The sequence below is a fragment of the Elaeis guineensis genome, chromosome 10 (genome assembly GCF_000442705.2).
Source record: "Elaeis guineensis isolate ETL-2024a chromosome 10, EG11, whole genome shotgun sequence".
NCBI classification, from domain to species: Eukaryota; Viridiplantae; Streptophyta; class Magnoliopsida; order Arecales; family Arecaceae; genus Elaeis; species Elaeis guineensis.
Window position 1 is genome coordinate 9,133,170 of NC_026002.2, and position 18,540 is coordinate 9,151,709.

Here is an 18,540-nt window from a genome sequence, read left to right on the forward strand (position 1 = left end):
ATGTGATGTGGAAATATTGGAAAGAAGAGGAGGTGCAAGCCTCCTTTTTTTGGAAACTCTAAGGGGCGCCATCACTTGAAGAGGGTGTGAGAAAGAGAGAGGGGTCCGCCCCCTCTTTTGCTTAGATGTGGAAGGAGTGAGAGAGGGGCCACACCTCTTGTCTTGTGCATGAAATTATCAAGAGTTGGCACCCCAAATACTTGCCTTAAACATCAAGTAGCGGTCTCTCATCTTGCCTTGTAAGATGAGGGCACCATATCTATTTGGCTTTTGAGGCAAGGGCCTTTCCAATTACGTCTAGTTTTCTTAAGAAAAAATTAGATTAAAAGATAAGAGACCTTATGAGATAAGATTTAACTCTTTTAGCCTGATTGAATATTGATTTGGAATCAAGAAAGGCCTATTTAAGGAGATGGTCTCCTAGGATTTAAGAAATAATTAAATTTTGAGAATTCAAATCACTTCCTCCTCTCCTTCTCCACGCCACCCCTTCTTCCTCTCTTTCCAACGCCCAAGTGTTGGGCGTCCCATCTTCCCACACGCCCAAGATGAAGGGTGGCTTTTTCTACATCAAGCAAAAGGGAGAAAAGTTGTAATTCAAGTGTTGACACTGCAGTCAGAGATCAACGAGTAATCAAAGATTCAAAGAACTGAGATTCTACCTAAAGAAGAAAAATCTACAATGAGAAGAAAGGTTCAATGATCTATATGTATGTATATACATGTATATATATATAAATACATACACACATACACACAGCTTGAGCAACCTCATGGCTGGGGGTCAAGATGATCGATTCTACAGCACGTTTGTTTGGTGTTGACACATGAGTTCCCCCTACAACAGGCTATGTGGGGGGACCAATTCAACTTCATGAGTTCGTAGGAAGCTAGTTGAATATCGAATTGTGAGCGTGCAAACCTAATCAAAAATCAACAATGCCAGAGAACTTTCCCATGCACTAATGAGCACTTTTCGGTCAAGTTAGAGGAGGTGAGGGGAAGATGATCCATGCAGATCCGCTGCAAGAGATGTGTGAAAGAGGATGAGATTGCTTGGTTTATAGGACTCGCAAACATTCTCATTTTAAAATGACAATTGTACACATACTTTTTATTGAGATCTCCAATGTTTAACCGGATTTTAATTGTTTAAAGAAGCACAGGTGTAATGTCTCCATACATCACATTTCATGGGCAGTCCAACAAATAAAAGATATTGAAGCATATCTATGTATAAATATATATTTTTAAGTGCTGATATTCATATTCATATTTTGTAGCCTAGAGGATAAAAGTGGATATGGATGATATCAATATCTTACCCATATATGATCTGATTTCATCCCTGAAGAGAGAGAGTTCAGAGGCGTACATATAACAATATTTAAAGTTGGTTTACAGAACCAAGAGACATAATATATCCCTCTTGTTTTCTTTTCTCCATGCAGATTTTTCAGAGTATTTCACACTTTAAATATAATTAATAATTAAAGCCTATTGGCTGTTCCAGCATACTATAATTCTTTCATTGCATGGAGAACTATTATCAATATCAAGGCAACAAGAGTAATATAAGTAGACATGTAGGATCTTCATTTCTTGGCATTGAGCAGGATTTCGGTCCAATATTTTCCAAGAGCCCATATTGGAAAAATGTTCCTGTAGTTGTTGTAAGTAAGCGTGACAGTTTTGTTGAAGCCCCCTGAACATTCCTGCACTTAAAAGCAATGGTCATATCTAGTATACAGAGGAAGTCATCAATAGCATCAGAACTTCAATTTAGACATCGATCCTTTCACACTCTAAGCTTATTGAGCTTCAACAAAGACATACAAATGGAATATGTTACTACTGTATTATCCTACTCCCTTATCCTGTATTTGGTTGGAGTCATAAGAGGGTGGATGGATGGGATTACAAGGATAAATGGCCTCTATCTACTATTTTATTCAAAAAGTTATAACAAGAATGGTCGAGAAAGGAGGGATTATCCATCCATCCTAACCCACTATTTTGCATCCTCTCGAATTGAGAGGGCGAAGGAAGGATGGATGGAGCATTAAAGGATGGACTTTGGCATTAATAAAATTATCCCTCATTAATTTTTTTAATAAAAATATAATAATTCTTCACTTTTTCATTCATATTATTTATATATATTTTTATATATACTATTAATCATATACTATTAAATTTTATTAGTTATTATTTTAATTTTAACATATAATTTTTATAATTATAATTAAGTAATTATATTATCTTCTATTTCTCTATTTATATTTACTATTTTTTAATTAACTATTTGTATAATATTAGTTAATTATTTAAACTAAATTATAAATTAATTAATTATTTATATAATTAATTTATTAATAATTAATTTATAAAATTATGTATAAACTAAATATTTATATAATTTTTATATAATTATAAGTTATAAAGATTATAAATATATATATTGTTTACTTCTTTAGTATCAATAAGTGTTATAAATTGATAATAGCTGAAGGTTATTTACTTATGTTTTGATTACCATCACATATTTTAAATCCTTAATATACAATTCTAACTAAATAATTTATATATGGTTTTGTATGCTACTGTGTGCTCTCCATCCAATGTGGGATATATGGCAAAAGAAAAAAAAAATACTCTCTTTTTTTATAGTTGAAAATAGATTGAATAATATCCATCCAAATCTATTTTTATATCCAAATATATCCAAATATAAAGAAAAATTTGAGTATTTGACTAATATCCATATCAGTATCTAAATCTGTCAATGAAAAATGGATATGGATATTAATCGATAATTACATATTTGATCCTTACTCAAATACTCGATTCTATTTGAAATCCTATTTAATTTTATATAGTATTGATGAACTTTTAAAGAAAATAAATGGCTACATTAATATATTATTAACTTGATTTATCATCTACTTAGTAATATCTTTAATCTATAGTTATAAAGTTTAATTATCTGACTTATATCCATATTTTCTATATCTGAATTTATATTTATATCCATTTAAAATAAATATGAATATGAATTTTTGTATCTTACTAGCATTCATATCCGTATTTATATTCATTAAATAATATAAATATATATATTGATTCGCTAGTACTAGATCCATTTTCAACCTTACTCTTTTTGTATAGTGATTCCATCATGCAGTTGCGAGTTGTGCCATGTTAATATATTATATGCACATACATATATACATATACATACATACATACGTATGTATGTATGGATATATGGATGTATGTATATAGCTTCATATGCCTAAACTAAACCCTTTGTTTGAGACGAAGAATGGATTAAAAGAAAAATGAATGGAGGAGAAATGATGGATGGATGAAATCATCCTCTCATATTTGGTGAAACATGGAAGGATGGGTGGAAATAATTTTTTTCTCTATTTGATATAGGAGGAATGAGATGAAGGATGGACAATATTTGTATAGCATTTTACTAAACTATCTTTTGTTAAAAATATTATAATAAATAATTACCAATCAATAACAATTAGTGAAAACACAAAGAGAAGAGATAGAATCAACTGTGGGCCATCTAAGTAGAGGATCTACACCATTAATTATCATTTATTATGTTTAAAATATCTAAAAAAAAAATTTATGCTTTTCAAGGACCTCCTACCTATGCATTGAGCAGTGGATACAGTTTCAAGATCTTCGTGAGCATGATATACAAATGTCACATTTATGAAGTAAAATTCAATAGGTTTGCGTGTTTCTAAAACCAGAAATGAAGGAAAAATGTTAAAAAGGAGCTGCTGAAATTATCCTTCTCTCCTTGTAGCTAATGAGAAGGACTCCTTTAAAATACATGATTTTGGTATCTAGACATTAAAATGATACACATCATGACCTATGCATCGTAGATGACATATCATTCATTTTGCCCTAATAGTTTATTGCCAAAAAAAAAAATCATGAAGTATAATTGTCAAAAGGATGCTGAATTGTTGACGCTTGGCAATTTAATAAAATGCATATGTTTGTTTTTCGAGATGCTACCACCAGATGATTGGCACCATTACCATCATCTAATTAGCTAATCAGTAATGGTGACTTACCTGCTGTGGGAATTCGCCGCTCTCCAATTGCATATTAATCAGCACTTTTGCAGCACGACGTAATGGTACTGGATCTCTTTTAGCCTGCTTCAAGGATATTTAACGAAATAATAAGCAGTCTTTTTCATTATCCAACAAAATGTACGTAACTGTGCAATAAAAATGAACTATAGTGCTGATACATTAAAAAGACGGGCTCTTCTTATGAGTCCCTACAATCGTTCATACTTGCATATTAATCCCTCCAATTTATATGTGGACATTAATGCCTGCAATTTGTTTCCTTATATATATATTAATTATTTCTACTAGTGTTTCTTATAAAGGTTATTGCAGTTGAAAAAAATAAAAAGCCCTTGAAGTGGACTGAACCACACAGAGACTGGGGACTTACGTATTTCTATCTCTAGAAATTTTTGGTGCACCGCAGACGGTGCAGAACCACGCGCACTGATCGCAGTGATTGATTCTCGCATGAGGTCGATGAATTTTTTTTTTCACGTCACACCTCGGCTCTGTGCAATGATTGGCTCATATGCGGGGCCAGACAGCAGCACAGAATTTTTTTTTTTTATCTGGCCCTACACGTGAGCCAATCACTACATGCGATGCGTGTATTCGTGCACCACACGGAGTGCACAAAAAATTTCTCTTCTCTTTCTATCTCCCCTCTCCCTCATCACACCTCAGCCTAACCCACCAACACCTCTCATCCTCTTCCCCAACATCTCTCTATAATTTTTATATTGGCCGAAATAGTCAACAAAATAGAAACATTTTGTAAACTAGCATACATTAGAGGAATAAATCGAGCATATTTGATTCAAGCTTGGATAACTAGGGACTTTTGTGCAACAAATTATAAGAGTATTGGGAATATTATGCAAATATAAAAATTATAGGAAATAATACGCAAATATGAAAGATTGTAGGATTTGATATGCAAAAAAAAAGGATTTCCAATGAATATTTTTTGAGCCAAGTGAAGTAATATTTTCATATCTTTGACTAGTCTTTCAGTAAGGATTCATGAACTTATTTAGTATAGATGGAATGCTGGGGTAAACTTGTAGTTGAACTAGTAGAGATATAGTAAGAAATTTATGGCACTAAAAGAGAGATAAAAGTGGTCTAAATAGAGGACTTTGCAAAAAATTTGATAGTTTTTATGTAAGTAATTTTGGCTAGATATAGCTTTGTGAAGGGGACATTCTCAAACTTAGGCTGACAGATCCAAAAGTAAGAGTAAGTAAATAAACCTAGATACAATAGTAGAGAGAATTAATATTTTAGAAATTTCTTTGAGAGCATTCAACCTTTGATAGAAACTCAGCACCACAATAAGACTAATCTAGTTAGCCACGAATTGATGGGATGAGCATGTTTAACATTAAATGAGCATTCACTCATAAATACATGTATTGATGTGAACCTATGATATACTTGTACATTAAAGGACATGACACGCACTTGCATATGTACACATTTGTGTAGAGAAGTTCAAAAAAAAAAAAAGAGCTAATCTCAAATATTGAATCTAACAACTACCTTTGTGTAAATGGAACAAATAATGTCTTTCAAGAACCCACTTCTTCATATTGATTGTACTTCTGTAAGTTGTTGGGTTTAATGACATAAAGATGGTGATGATGGAAAATAAGAAGGCACGCCAAGAAGTCATACTTGGGCCCTAATATGACATGTATAGATCAATTTTAGTAACAGTTTCGACCAGGCTACTACCTAAGCTATTCTTTGATCGAGAAGTTAGATCAAAGTCAAGTTTGAGAAAATGCAACCTGAAATAAACTTATATGTTATAAGTAAATATTATATATATCTAGGGCTATTGGCCAATTTAGGATGTATTGAACTAGTTGGTAAATAGTATAGTTCAATCTTGTGGTTTGAAAAGTCTCTGGCCCTTCTCCCCTTCACTTTGCTTTACTTCATTCACTCCTCAACCATTTTGGAATCCTAACCCTGCAGCCTGCCATCCTTGGCTAGTTCGACGATGATGCCATCCTTGGCCAAGTAAATCTCTCGCTCTCTCTCTATCTCTCCCTTTCTCTCTCACTAGATCTAAGCCTCCATGTCTTGGACTCTCTCTCCCTCTCCGTCTCTCCCTTTCTGTCTCATTAGATCCAAACCTCCATCCTTTAGACTCTCTCTCCCTTCTCCCTCTGTTCCTCCCTCAGTTCCTCTCCCTCTCCCTCCCTCTCTCTCTTCGGATTTGAGCCTCTCTTTATCATCGGATCCAAGCCTCCCACTCTTTGTATCACTCTTTCCCCTTCCCTCTCCCTCTCTCTCCCTCTCCGCTTCTCTTCTTCCCTTCCTCTCCTAGATTGAACCTCTATCTCTCTTTTTGGATTTGAGCCTTTTCTCTCTCTCCTTTTATCCCTCGCTCTTTCCCTCTCCCTTTCTCTATCTCCACCTCCCAATCAAGCTTTTTCTGTTTTGATATGCTTTGGAATAGCATAGTATGAATTTATATAATTCTACCGATCATTGGCTAGTATGACCTCCAATACTGATTCGGCAAACTTTGTATACATCTATCTTGGTCTAATGAAATAAAGATGGTGATAGTGGAAAGCAAGTGGTAAAGTATATCAACCAGTTAAAATTTGGCCATAACACATCTTATTGTGGTTAATCTTAATGAAAAATTTTCAAACTTGATTACTATCCAATTTTATTATATGATTAAGAAATTAGATAATCAAATATTCTATCTATATATAATATTAATCAATTGATGAATTGAGGAGAACAAAGTATTTTCTTTAACCCACTTAACTTGAATATCTTAGAATAAAACAATATAAAATATTTAGAATTTTTGAAAATAGTGTTCCAAGCTCCTTACTTTTAGTCAAGATAAATAAAATTGTTACATAGGTCCTTTATTTTTGTCCGCCCTTATAGAATCCGAGTTGGATTCTTTTTCTAGTTATAAGATCTTACAGCTTTCATTAAATAGCTATGCACTAGTGAAAATAATCACCAAAGCTAAAATCTTTTTAGAGCTAGATCTCAACTTTTAAATCAACTTTGCTATTTGATACAACACCTAACTCTCCCAAATTGGAGATTTATTCAAAGTCTTACCTAAAAAAAGCTTTTTACTTTGACTGACTTGTTTCAAGCCCAAATTCTATTATAGACCCTCATCCACTGTGTGAAAACCCCTTAGGGGTCATTATATTCCTATCCATCGGTAGCTTCATGTCAGCACTTGGCACATTAAAAATGGATGCTATATCAAAAAGATATGGCCTTTGAAAATTAAAATTTCCGATCAAGTCTTAGGTACGATGGATCTTGACCAAAACCTTGTGAAGACCTACTAGAAGTGGTTAGAGTAGTCTATAACAGATCTAATTAATCCAAGAATAGAGCTGTCAATTTGGATTGGGTCTATCGGGTTGGCCTGCCCCGCCATGTAAATGGGATGGATTGGATTCAGATTTTAGCAACCCATTTAAAAGCGGGTCAAATGACCCGCTCCATTTGGATTGGTGGGTCGGGACTGGTCGGGGTGGACTGACCTGCCTCTTTATATATATATATATATATATTATATTTTAAAATTACTATCGACTCCAAATTTAAATTTCCTTTTTTCCTAATCCCTTATCCCCTTTCATGTTTCAACGAGAAAGAGAGGAGAGACCAAGAGAAGCCGCTACCGCATCCGGATGCCGTCGCCTAGTTTCCATTGCCCATGGTGGCATGGTGAGTCTCTTTTCTTTTTTTTTTTGGTACAGCCTTGGCGAGCTCTTCCATACTCCCCAGCGCCCACATCATGGCCTCTGGCCCCAATGAGCTCCTCCGCGGCCTCCCACCATCGATGCCTGCATCCCAGGCTCCCGCGAACTCCTCTGTGCTCCTCGATGCTCGTATCCCGACTCCCCTCCACACCCACTCCCCGACAAGCTCCTCCTCCTCGGTGCCATGCTCCCATCCCCCCGTGACTGCACGCACCCCACCCCGATGCTTGCATCCCACCCTCCATGCCCCTTTGTCATGACACTCCCCATGGCCGTCGTGCTCACATTCCCCCGCCCCCCTCCCCCAGTTCCCGACAGGCTCCTCCGTCCTCACCCCTCGATCCCTCTCAACCCCTCCACCCGGCGTGCTCGTGAGTCCGCCCCACCCCTCCACTCGGGCTTCTCCACGCCCACCAGTGCCACCACAGAACCCTAACAGTTTTTTTTTTAGAATTTTGACGGGTTGGTCTGTTTAACCCATGGCCCATGACGGATCGGGTCGGATCGAAATTTTTTCAATCCATCAGTTAAATGGGCCAGCCCACCCCGACCCATTTAAAGACGGATCAGGATGGGTTGAGGTGGGTCGAGTTGGGCCGGCCCGTCTTGACAGCTCTATCCAAGAGGATCCTCAGACTTAATATGGACCACTTTCACCACTACAGATAGAGTTGGATAGGATCTAGAAGCAAGATCCACCATATCAAGAAGCCAAATTGTATGCCAAACTTTAGGAGACTATTATTTGATCATATGATCTTGATTAAGAGGATTTTTTTTGTTTGAAATTTGGTATCTTTTTCCATACCTTTGGGGCGAACCATTTAGGAGGTTGAATCAAACCAAAATTTTTTTGTTGAGGACTCAAAATAGACTGATCAAACTAAATTTTTTTTTTTCAGATAAGATTTTTATTGGATATAATTTTCAATCTGAATCTGATAGAGTAACAGAGGGTAGAGTTGATATCAAAGTGGAGAGTTGCCTCTTATAGAATTTTGGACCTTTTTAGATTATGTCTATTAGACACATCTATTTTAGGTAAAGAGTCAACTTATTTATTTTAGATAAAAGAGTCATACTAGAACTTTATATCTTTTTAGAAGCTAGAAAGATGAATCTAACTCAAATTATGCAAAGATGGACCTCGGTATTACAAATAAAAACTGTATATCTTATTTTTAAATTAATCAATAAAAGAAAAAGAGATTTAAGCATGCTTTCAAAATTTTTTTTCTTCTATTTTTTTTGTGAGATTTGAGTTGAGTGGGTTAAAAAAAATCTTCCTTCTTCTTGATCGGATCACTAGTGACACTCTAGGATCATAAATAAATATTACATCTATTTATCTATTAAAAATCATATTTATCTATTTATTAATAATAAATACAAGAGCCAAATTTGGTCAACAAAATCAAAAGACCATCATTTTGAATAAAGATTCAAGTCATTTAGCATGAGTTACCATCTTTAAACTATCTACAAACCCAAAAATCATATAGTTTAGAGGCCCCTAGTTTGTGCATCAAGTTGTTGCAAATGGATAGTTTAAATAGGATGATCATGCCCATTTGTAACCACTAGATGGATAGGCTGGGGTCTCTACAATCCTTATCTTTGTTTTGTAGGTAGCTTAGAGGTAGCATGTCACATTCAACAACTTGAATCTTTATTTTTGGAATCAGAGCTACCTTCAAATCTACCTGATTGAAGACTACTCTCTCTCTCTCTCTACATAATACATACATAATTTCATCTATTGTTTTGTAGGTAGCCTAGAGGTAGCATATCATATTCAACAACTTGAATCTTCATTTTTGAAACTAAATCTACCTTCAAATCTACTCATTTGGAGACTATTCTCTCTCTTTCTCTACATAATACATTCATACATTCATATATGCGTATATATTTGCAAGTCCAAAACATGAAGAGTAAGCTCAAAGGCCAGCTAGCATCTAGTTCTCTACTTCAGAAGATAACCAAGCTTTACTATGGGAAGGGCATATCAAAAAATGGGCCTAGATGAAGGAGATGCTGGAGGACCAATACATTCTTTTAGATTACACCTAAAAACTCTATATTTGGATTTAACAACCAAGGGTCTATTTAGATGATCGGACCAAAAATCTCATAGGATTCATGGGTTAGACCAATATAATTAAAAAAAATGAGTACGGGTTAAGCAGCAATATTTAGAGGTGCCTTTGGGGGGGTGGGGGTGGGCCGGCCCCCTCTACAAGCTTTTGAATATTGCTGAAAAAATGTGCCAAACCCAATCTCATTTTTCCTAATTGTATTGGCTTAACTTATGAATCTTATGAGATTTTTGGTCTGATCATCCAAGCAGATCCGAAGGAACCAAATTTGTCCAAGAACATTGAGAAAAAGTTTATTGACCTCCCACTTTCAGTTCATTTCCGTAGTAGGACCCCAAATGAGCAAATTGCAAGGTTTCATATAGACTTTGCCAAGAAATCCCAGATTTGATGTTGGTAGCATAAATGGAGAATTTGGAAGAGGCATATCAAGTAGCCAAAAGGGTTGAAAAGTGCCAAAAGAACAAAGCCCATTAGTTGATTGTCCAAGCCGGAGGGTCAAATCAACATCTAACATTTGCATAAAGAGAAATTTTTTGTGCACCGTGCGTGGTGATTGGATCACGCGTGCGAGACTGGAGGGGCTGGGGCAAAAAAAAAAAAAGTTGCAGGGGCCCGCCGCGCCAACCACCACGTGCGATGCACTTCGTTGTGCACCGTGCGCGGTGCAATAAGAACTTCTCTTTACATAAATGAAGCAAGCCCAAATAACTCTTGGTGCCCAATACTGAGAAAAGAATTGCACCCAGCATCCAAATCAGGTACCAATACTACACGTGAAAGGGATATGGACACATAATTGTGCGAAGCCCCGCTTGGATCTCTGAGATGCCAAAAGAAGAAATCGAGTCTAGTGATGAAATCTTGAGGCTTTTTTATTCATTAGGAGACAAAGTATCTTGAGCCAAGGGAGCTCGTGTAGGCTGGACACGACCCACCTGCTAGCAACATGACCTAGGTCCTTTAATATCAAATTCCATAACAAAGACCTCAATGGATGGTTGAAATAAGCCAAATATCGCCAAGAGAAGAAAACATCATGGTTGAATAAAAAATTATGCCGCAACAAGATCGAAGGACGAGTCTACACACCATTTGAAAGAAAACTAGATCTGGACCATCCCTAGTTTAGTAACAGAGAATATGAGGTAGACTTGACTCATGGATACCTAGTGGACTTAAATTATGTGAAACAGTCAATATAGTCGGCCAAGTTGAAACGTTAGAAGTAGTTCCATGCGCATGAATCTGAAAGATTAATTCACCATGGTCAGCACAAATGAAATTTGAATCTCAAACCACTTCCATTGCATCAAATGAGCATTGTAATACATCTTAAACTACCTTAATCAAAGCTCCAATGAGTAAGTTATGACTAAAGTAGTATCTATATAACCTAATATGCAATCTAGTAGACATAACCTTATTGTAGGATCAAATTAGATAGCATAAAACCATACCGCTAGATCCAAATTTGAGTCGTCCTCAACCATGAAGATATCTGAAGGCATTTGGAGTGCCAGCTCTTCATTTTGGATGGCAAATTAACTGCTGTCAGATACAGCTCTGGAAGTCTTTCTTTGAATGTAATTCAAGTCATAATCTGATTCTAAAGGGTACCCTTGAGTCTACTCCTATCATTGTAAAATGGGCTCGAGAACTCATAAATACCACCTCTATATACTCAAATTCCAATTGATGAAGTATCTTAATTTTCTCTTGAGTGCAGTTCTGGTGTCCCTCTAGTGTGGTGGGATCTGTGCATGCTCCAGTCGATTTGAGAGAAAACCCTTTATGGATCCTAGGAATGCTGATGGCAAGTTGGTGGATTTTAGCAAGTCACAGCTTCCTTCAATGATCTTTGGTGGATTCCAAGAATCGATGAAGACCTTCAATGGTGAGGTGCGGCTATTAGTGATCCTTAGATCCTATTTAGTTTCTTTCTGATTATTCTTTTATTCTAGTTAGCTTCTAATATAATTTATTTTTAGTTGTTTGCTTCCTACGTTTGTTGTGTCACTGAAACTTGCATTGACACCTCCTCTCCTTGGAGTACTAAGACCATTAGAGCCACAAAGTTCTGTTATGTTATGATCTTCATATCTTAGTCGTGGACCCAGAGTCCCTCCAGGGACATAGCGGATCAATGATCATTTCTTTAACCAAGCTGAATGCTTATGATATAGTCTTCTATTCATATTAATAGTATGACCAATAACAAAAAAGCATGGCTTAGTGCACGAGGGTCTTGCCATTGCAAGGTTTGGGAAAGGTTAGGGATACGTAGCCTTACCACTATATGTAGAGAGACTATTTCTGTGTTTCTAACCTGACCTCCAAGTTACATTACAGCAATCTTATCTTTATGCCAAGTCTCACCTTTTTTGATGGTGATACTAATAATCTATCATTTTAATGGATCCAACAACTCCTTTGTAAATGATTCACCACCGTTGATGGAGTTCTGATTTAAAAGAAAAAGCAAGAGGCTCTCCATTATATTTTTGAGATTAGAAATGCTAGCTTAATGGATCTTATGGCCATCTTACAAGAAGTTCTCCATATTACATAAGAAGCAGCAAAGCCCTCAATATTGGTAGCTGAGACCAATGATCACGTCAAACAGTGCCTATGACTCTTCCATGAGTGAAACATCTACTGAAGTGAAGTAGAGTTTATTACAAAGTTGGGCCAAAGCCTTCCTTTTTTATCTTAAGACCAGATCAGGTTCGAGGATTAGCTTAGGTTGAAGGGATGAACAAGTAGAGGACCAATAAACAAAATCTATATGTAAAAATTAAGAAGATACAAAAAGGAGGATATATATGGGTTTAGGCACAAAGCAATGGTGGAACATAACTAGTAAAGCTAACATAATATACTGATTTATCTTGGTCATGATCATGAAAAATTGTGACATATTCATAATTTCAATTGACTCAATATTAAAAAAAATATTGCATAGGTTAGGTAAAGATGAAAAGGACGTAATATTGGGGAAGTATAGTTGCATTTGAGGTGACATTGTGTAAGTTTATCTGAATACGACACTAAGTGTAAATCATATAAACAAACCTGTCCAGCATCAATAAGCGCCAACATGGTCCATCCAGTCTGCACCGCATGAGGTCTATTTCCCTTAAGATTTGTATACACCTATATCAAAAGCTAAAGTAGTTTACAACTACCATAAAATGATATAATCAAAGATATTAATTTAAATGTTAATATTTCAAACTGTGTCAAATAAATATTCAATATCTCTTATCCAAATATGGTTCAAGCAATTTTAATAAATGGATTTAGGTTATGGTTGAAAAAATAAGACTTCGTTCCCGTTGGCAGGTCTGATTTATATTATTTTATGGGCTATGGGTAATAAAGGTTGCTAAATGATGTTTAGTCATCAGGTAATAGCATTTTGAAAAGTTAAAGATATGACAACCAATAATTCAAAATAAATCAAAGCAGTACGTCATGAAAAGGTGAGGATTTGTTGAAAGGAATGTTGATAGAGTTGAAAATAACAATGAGTCTTTGACTATGAATCATCAATTTTTGAATCATGACTCAGATAAGCTCTAGTCTTTATTTAAATGTAAACCTATGAATAAAATTATGGTAAAGGAGTGATCTAAAAGTTGTCATTTATGTGATGAATCTGAACTTACAAAATAATCTAAAAGATGTTTTCCTACAAATTCAATTGAATAGCCTTATTTTCACCTCCTGATTACATGGAATTATTTGAAATTATGATTCATTCAATAAATCAACTATTATAGATGTCTGAATTTTCCTTTAAATCTTCAGCTTTTCTAAGCAATTGTATGTCACTTAAAAGACATCCTTGCTTAGCCCATCCTACTTCAGCTTTATTAATGTATTCTTTTGTGTGGTAGATATACCTATATTTGTGGAATCTACCTATATTTGGCTCATTCATGATGTCATTTTGCACTCCATTTAATAAAATAGTAAATAAGGAACACTTTGAGCATGAACACTAAAAGTATGTGTAGCAAGAGGGATAAGGTAGTTAACAGTCAAACTACCATCTATTTAGAAAAAGTGGAAGCAATTGTAGCCAAATTCACATCTTAGATCCAAAAAAATCTAGGACTCCTTTGGTTGATGGGAATAGGAGGGGGGAAGTGTGTTTAATGGAATAATGAAGGAACTCCTCTTGTTTGGTTGGAGTTTCCAAAGAATAGAGATTGCAAAGTGGTATTCCTATGAGAGCAACCTTCCCATTTTTCATGGAAAAGAAAAACCCTTTTTGGCTTTCCTATAGGAAGGGAATTGGATCCTTTTTATTTTTCAAAAGTACCCTCAAATCCATGAATATAATGAGATAAGGTTAAAGATATAATAGATATTTTACATAGTTTTTCCATGAAAGTAGATGTTCAATCAAATATAAGGCACTTGGAAATATATTATTATTTTTTTGATTAATCAAACATAACAAAATCAGTTTTCCAAGCATCATATTCATAGTAGTCAGCTTTTCTAGGAAAAATATTTTGATAAGAAATTTTTTTCCCATGAACTAAATAAGTCCTAAGAGAAATTACAATAAAGTAGGATGTGTTCAAATGTTCATTTTCCTTAGCCAAACGACTCATTTGTGATGAAAAGTTCCCTCCCTATGTTATGGTTTTTCCTTGTGATCAAAGTTTCCAATAATCACAATCCATATAAACCTATAAATACTCATGTGACTCAAAGAATGTAACTTGAATTTTATTCCAAGAAAAGAGAGTAAGCCTAAGGGATTGGAATACACAAAAAGACAAATTTCCATGTTTTAAATCTATAATCATCACAATCTCCATAACAAGCACGACAAGCATGGATAACGAAATACAATATTTTTAGATTTCTTTGAATTAAAGGTTCCTTTTAAAGAAGCTCCATGCTCCCTTCCTCACAACAACAATCACCCATAAGAGCTTCAGGGTCCTGAACGAGAACATGTATTTTAGGAATGAAGAAAAGAAAAAATCTCCATAGCTATCCTCAATTCTAACAATTTAGATCACTCCGTGCCTTAAGAAAACATAATGCTAACTACTTTCTCATTCCATCATCTTCTTTCATGGAGGAAGAATACTTCCAATTTTAGAATAGGATGAAAATCCTAGTCTATCTTTGGTGGTAAAAGGAACGGAGGTATTGGACGTGCATAAGTTTTGCTCTTTTGAGTTGTCGTGAACTTTGACATATGTTTCTCTGCATCATTCTCATGTAAACTCCAAATGATTGATGATGAAGGTTGAAATGAAACAGATCAGTTGATGTCAGCAAACTAAGTTTCATCTCTGGAAGAAAATTCAAAGTGAAGCAGCTTTTGAATCTTCAGTGGTAGGAGAAAATTTAGAAAAGGGGGTTAAATTTTTGGAAGGAAAACAAATTCCTATAAACTGGATACTCTTTTAGATTATATCAATACCCCTTTATGAGATCACATTAGTACATGTGAACGGCCACTAAGGGATGCTACAAAGAAAAATAAATCAGAATATGAGGATAAAAGAGGAATAAGAAAAGGGGTATGCAGAGTCCAGTATTACAAAGTCAGTGAAACCAAAAACCTCAACAAACTGCCAAAAGCCCCTCTAGTGGAAGCTTGTATGCACCTCCCATAACATTTAATAATCCTGATCTATTTTAGATTGTAAAGGAGATTCTATTTTATCTAAGACCCTGAAAATGAAACTTCTTGACAGGAGAAAAACCTAAACAGTATAATAAATCCAGCTCTATATTATGCTTGTAACTTCTAACCAATTATTGACTCCTGAAACATTTGAATTTAACCATGATGCATAATTCAAGGAACACTAATTAAGATCTTTCAGAGGAGTAAAAGAATGCTAAGATCCAATATTTGGTGAAACCCGAAAATGAACTTGTTCATGGCTATCGCTAGCTGAATTCTGTTCTTCCATCTCCTAGCTCATTACATAAATGCTGCATCAAAAACTAGCAACACACACACACAGAGGATGTGAAGGAAGAATTGCACCAAAGAAATAAAGGTAATGATTATGCACACTAGAAGCGGAAGATTACAGTGCTAGATATGTTGTGCTATGTGAATGTTGATGTATTGATCCTAGGCACTCTCCAATATATAACATTACACAGGTGATTATATAAGAAGATAAAGCAGTAATAATCTGCACTTTATTCCCATCGTCTGGTAAAATCAGAGTTCCAACTTATATGTGGTGTTGCAAGAAAAATTAACATTTGATGACTTACATAAAACATATAGCGCAAGTGAATATATATATATATATATATATAACAGTTCAAACAAGTGAATTAATAATAGCTCAAGTGTAGTAAACCTCGTAACTAGCATAAAAGGAAAAAAAGATAGATATGAAAAATAGAAAAAAAAAGAGCGAAGGAAAAAAATATTTGCATTGAACAGTTTGAAATTTTTACCTTTTCCTGACATGATCGATAGCTCTCACCCCAACCGCCAGAGGCCAGTTGTTTTGATAACAGAAACTCACAAGCTTTGCGGATGCAAGAGCTATTCTCGTAGGACCTCCCTGCAGCAACCAACCCCTTTATCCCAAACCATGTGCCATAGGTGAAGCAGACGCCCCAGCTGCCATACCTATTGAGAATTATCCATGTCAATGGGCGCCGAGTTAGACAAATCATTGGAAAGATGATGCAGATATAGAAAGTAACATAATATGGATATGAAATGCCCATGGGAACTAGGAAATAAGTAAACCATGATCCATCAGGATTTTGCATCTTTTCAATGGCATTTGCTGCTTTTGCGATACATGTTTCTATTTCTTGTTTGCGATAGTCAGGGTACAGTTTCTTAAAAAACGATAGAGCCCTGACTACTGATGCAGTGCATTCGACGTATCTGCAACAAGAACATTGCGCATTTGTAATTAAGCCAGGCTTTGGGGAATCATATTCCTAAAAATTTTATAACAATAGAAAAAGATTTGAGGAAATAAATTAAGAAAAATTTGAGGATGGAATCTTACTGAATTTCGACTATAAGTTCGCCACATTTTCGTCAGGATTCATTATCTGTAAGTAGAAGATAATGAAATTGGGAGCATATTCCAGCAAAAACAATAAAAGAAAGCCAAAAAGAGACTTAAGCTTTCATTATATAATCTAGATTAAGTTTGTGCAAAACATTTGTTGTAGGTTTCTGCCGCAGTCATTTTATTGTAAGACTTCATACTTTCTCAATAATAAACTGATTGTCATTTCCAAGGCTACAATTTCATCATTGTGCATTGCTGAGATTTAGAGTAAGTTGTTTCGATGGAAAAGAAAAACAAAAAAAAGAGAGCTAAAATGAGGGAATGCAATGGGCTGTTAATGTAACCATTTCTTTTATTTTGCATAAAATGTTGCCCATTTGTATGAGTTGGTCACTAAAAACCAGCATCCACTTCAGGGAATTCAGTCAACCAGCTTAATTACTAGAGTGCATTGCTCCAACAACACCGTTTCGTTTCTTCTTCATATTTCCTTCTTTTCAATGAGTTTGGTGCTTTCCTTGACTAGTTCCTTGCTACCTCGCATCTGGTCACAATCTTCCAATGAATTTGGATTTTCTTCCATTGCCTGAGTGTTAGACTTCATAGAGTCCATTCGACTATATCCAATAACAACGACTTCATAATTTTTTAAGGCATTTTCTTTGGGGCATCTTTTAGCACTAGTTGGAGAGAGAGAGAGAGGTATGATTTTGGTGAAGTCATGGACTTCATATTATGGTGGGCTGAACATAGGGTCTAAGCGATATGTGACATCTGGATCTTTAGAATATCTTTGGTGGCCTTGCACTATGATCCATGACTTGTAAACACTTGCACGACATGCTCCTCTCCATCTGATTAGTAACTCCTCCATCAAACATCAACTTCCAAAAAGATATTTTCTTGTCACATTGTCAAAACATTGATAATACTTCTTCTGATAGGCCCAATGCTTGCATCACACATTTGCAGGCCATTTTCTTCCATAGCATGATCATCCATTCCTCTAGCTCCTCCTAATCTCATCAAGTAACTCACTATATATATATCTTTTGATCTAGGAGGTTCGAGATGTTGGCAAGCTTTCTGGATGGCATTGATCATGCCGGTGTAGTAGGTGTTAAAGGCAATATTTATATGGGCTGAAGTGTGATAACTTTGCCATTGCTCTTTATATATCCCTTTTCATCTTCTTTTACAACATCTAATCAATTCTTCGCTATTTTGATTTTTGAGAACTTAATAGACAGACATGTGGATCCAAGTCATGAATACAGTGCTCTTATTGGTGAATCTCTGCCCTTCTTTCTCTTCTTCCTATTGAAAGCCCCAAACATGGATGCTATGCAACTGGCAGCAGTGTCAATTGTCTCCCACTAATGGGTCCTCTATAACTTGGATTTGCCTTAGAGGCCCTAAAACCACAACCTCTTTGTACTGTGAGGGTCCAAATTGTGCATTGTACCTGGCTAACTTTTCTCTCTACCACTAATCATTTAAAATGTCCTACATATTTTAT

At 35.4% G+C, this 18,540-nt stretch overlaps 1 protein-coding gene across 1 annotated transcript in view; it reads right to left on the minus strand.

The window, feature by feature from the left end:
• Positions 1–1,304: 1,304 nt before the first annotated feature.
• Positions 1,305–18,540, minus strand: part of LOC105053370 (cycloartenol Synthase) — a 96,578-nt gene continuing 79,342 nt past the window's right edge. Inside the window, 7 exon segments of the mRNA XM_073244978.1 lie at positions 1,305–1,715; positions 4,110–4,193; positions 13,057–13,137; positions 16,441–16,618; positions 16,742–16,885; positions 17,013–17,031; positions 17,034–17,058. Of these exon segments, the coding sequence (XP_073101079.1) occupies positions 1,596–1,715; positions 4,110–4,193; positions 13,057–13,137; positions 16,441–16,618; positions 16,742–16,885; positions 17,013–17,031; positions 17,034–17,058 (651 nt within the window). The 3' untranslated portion in view covers positions 1,305–1,595.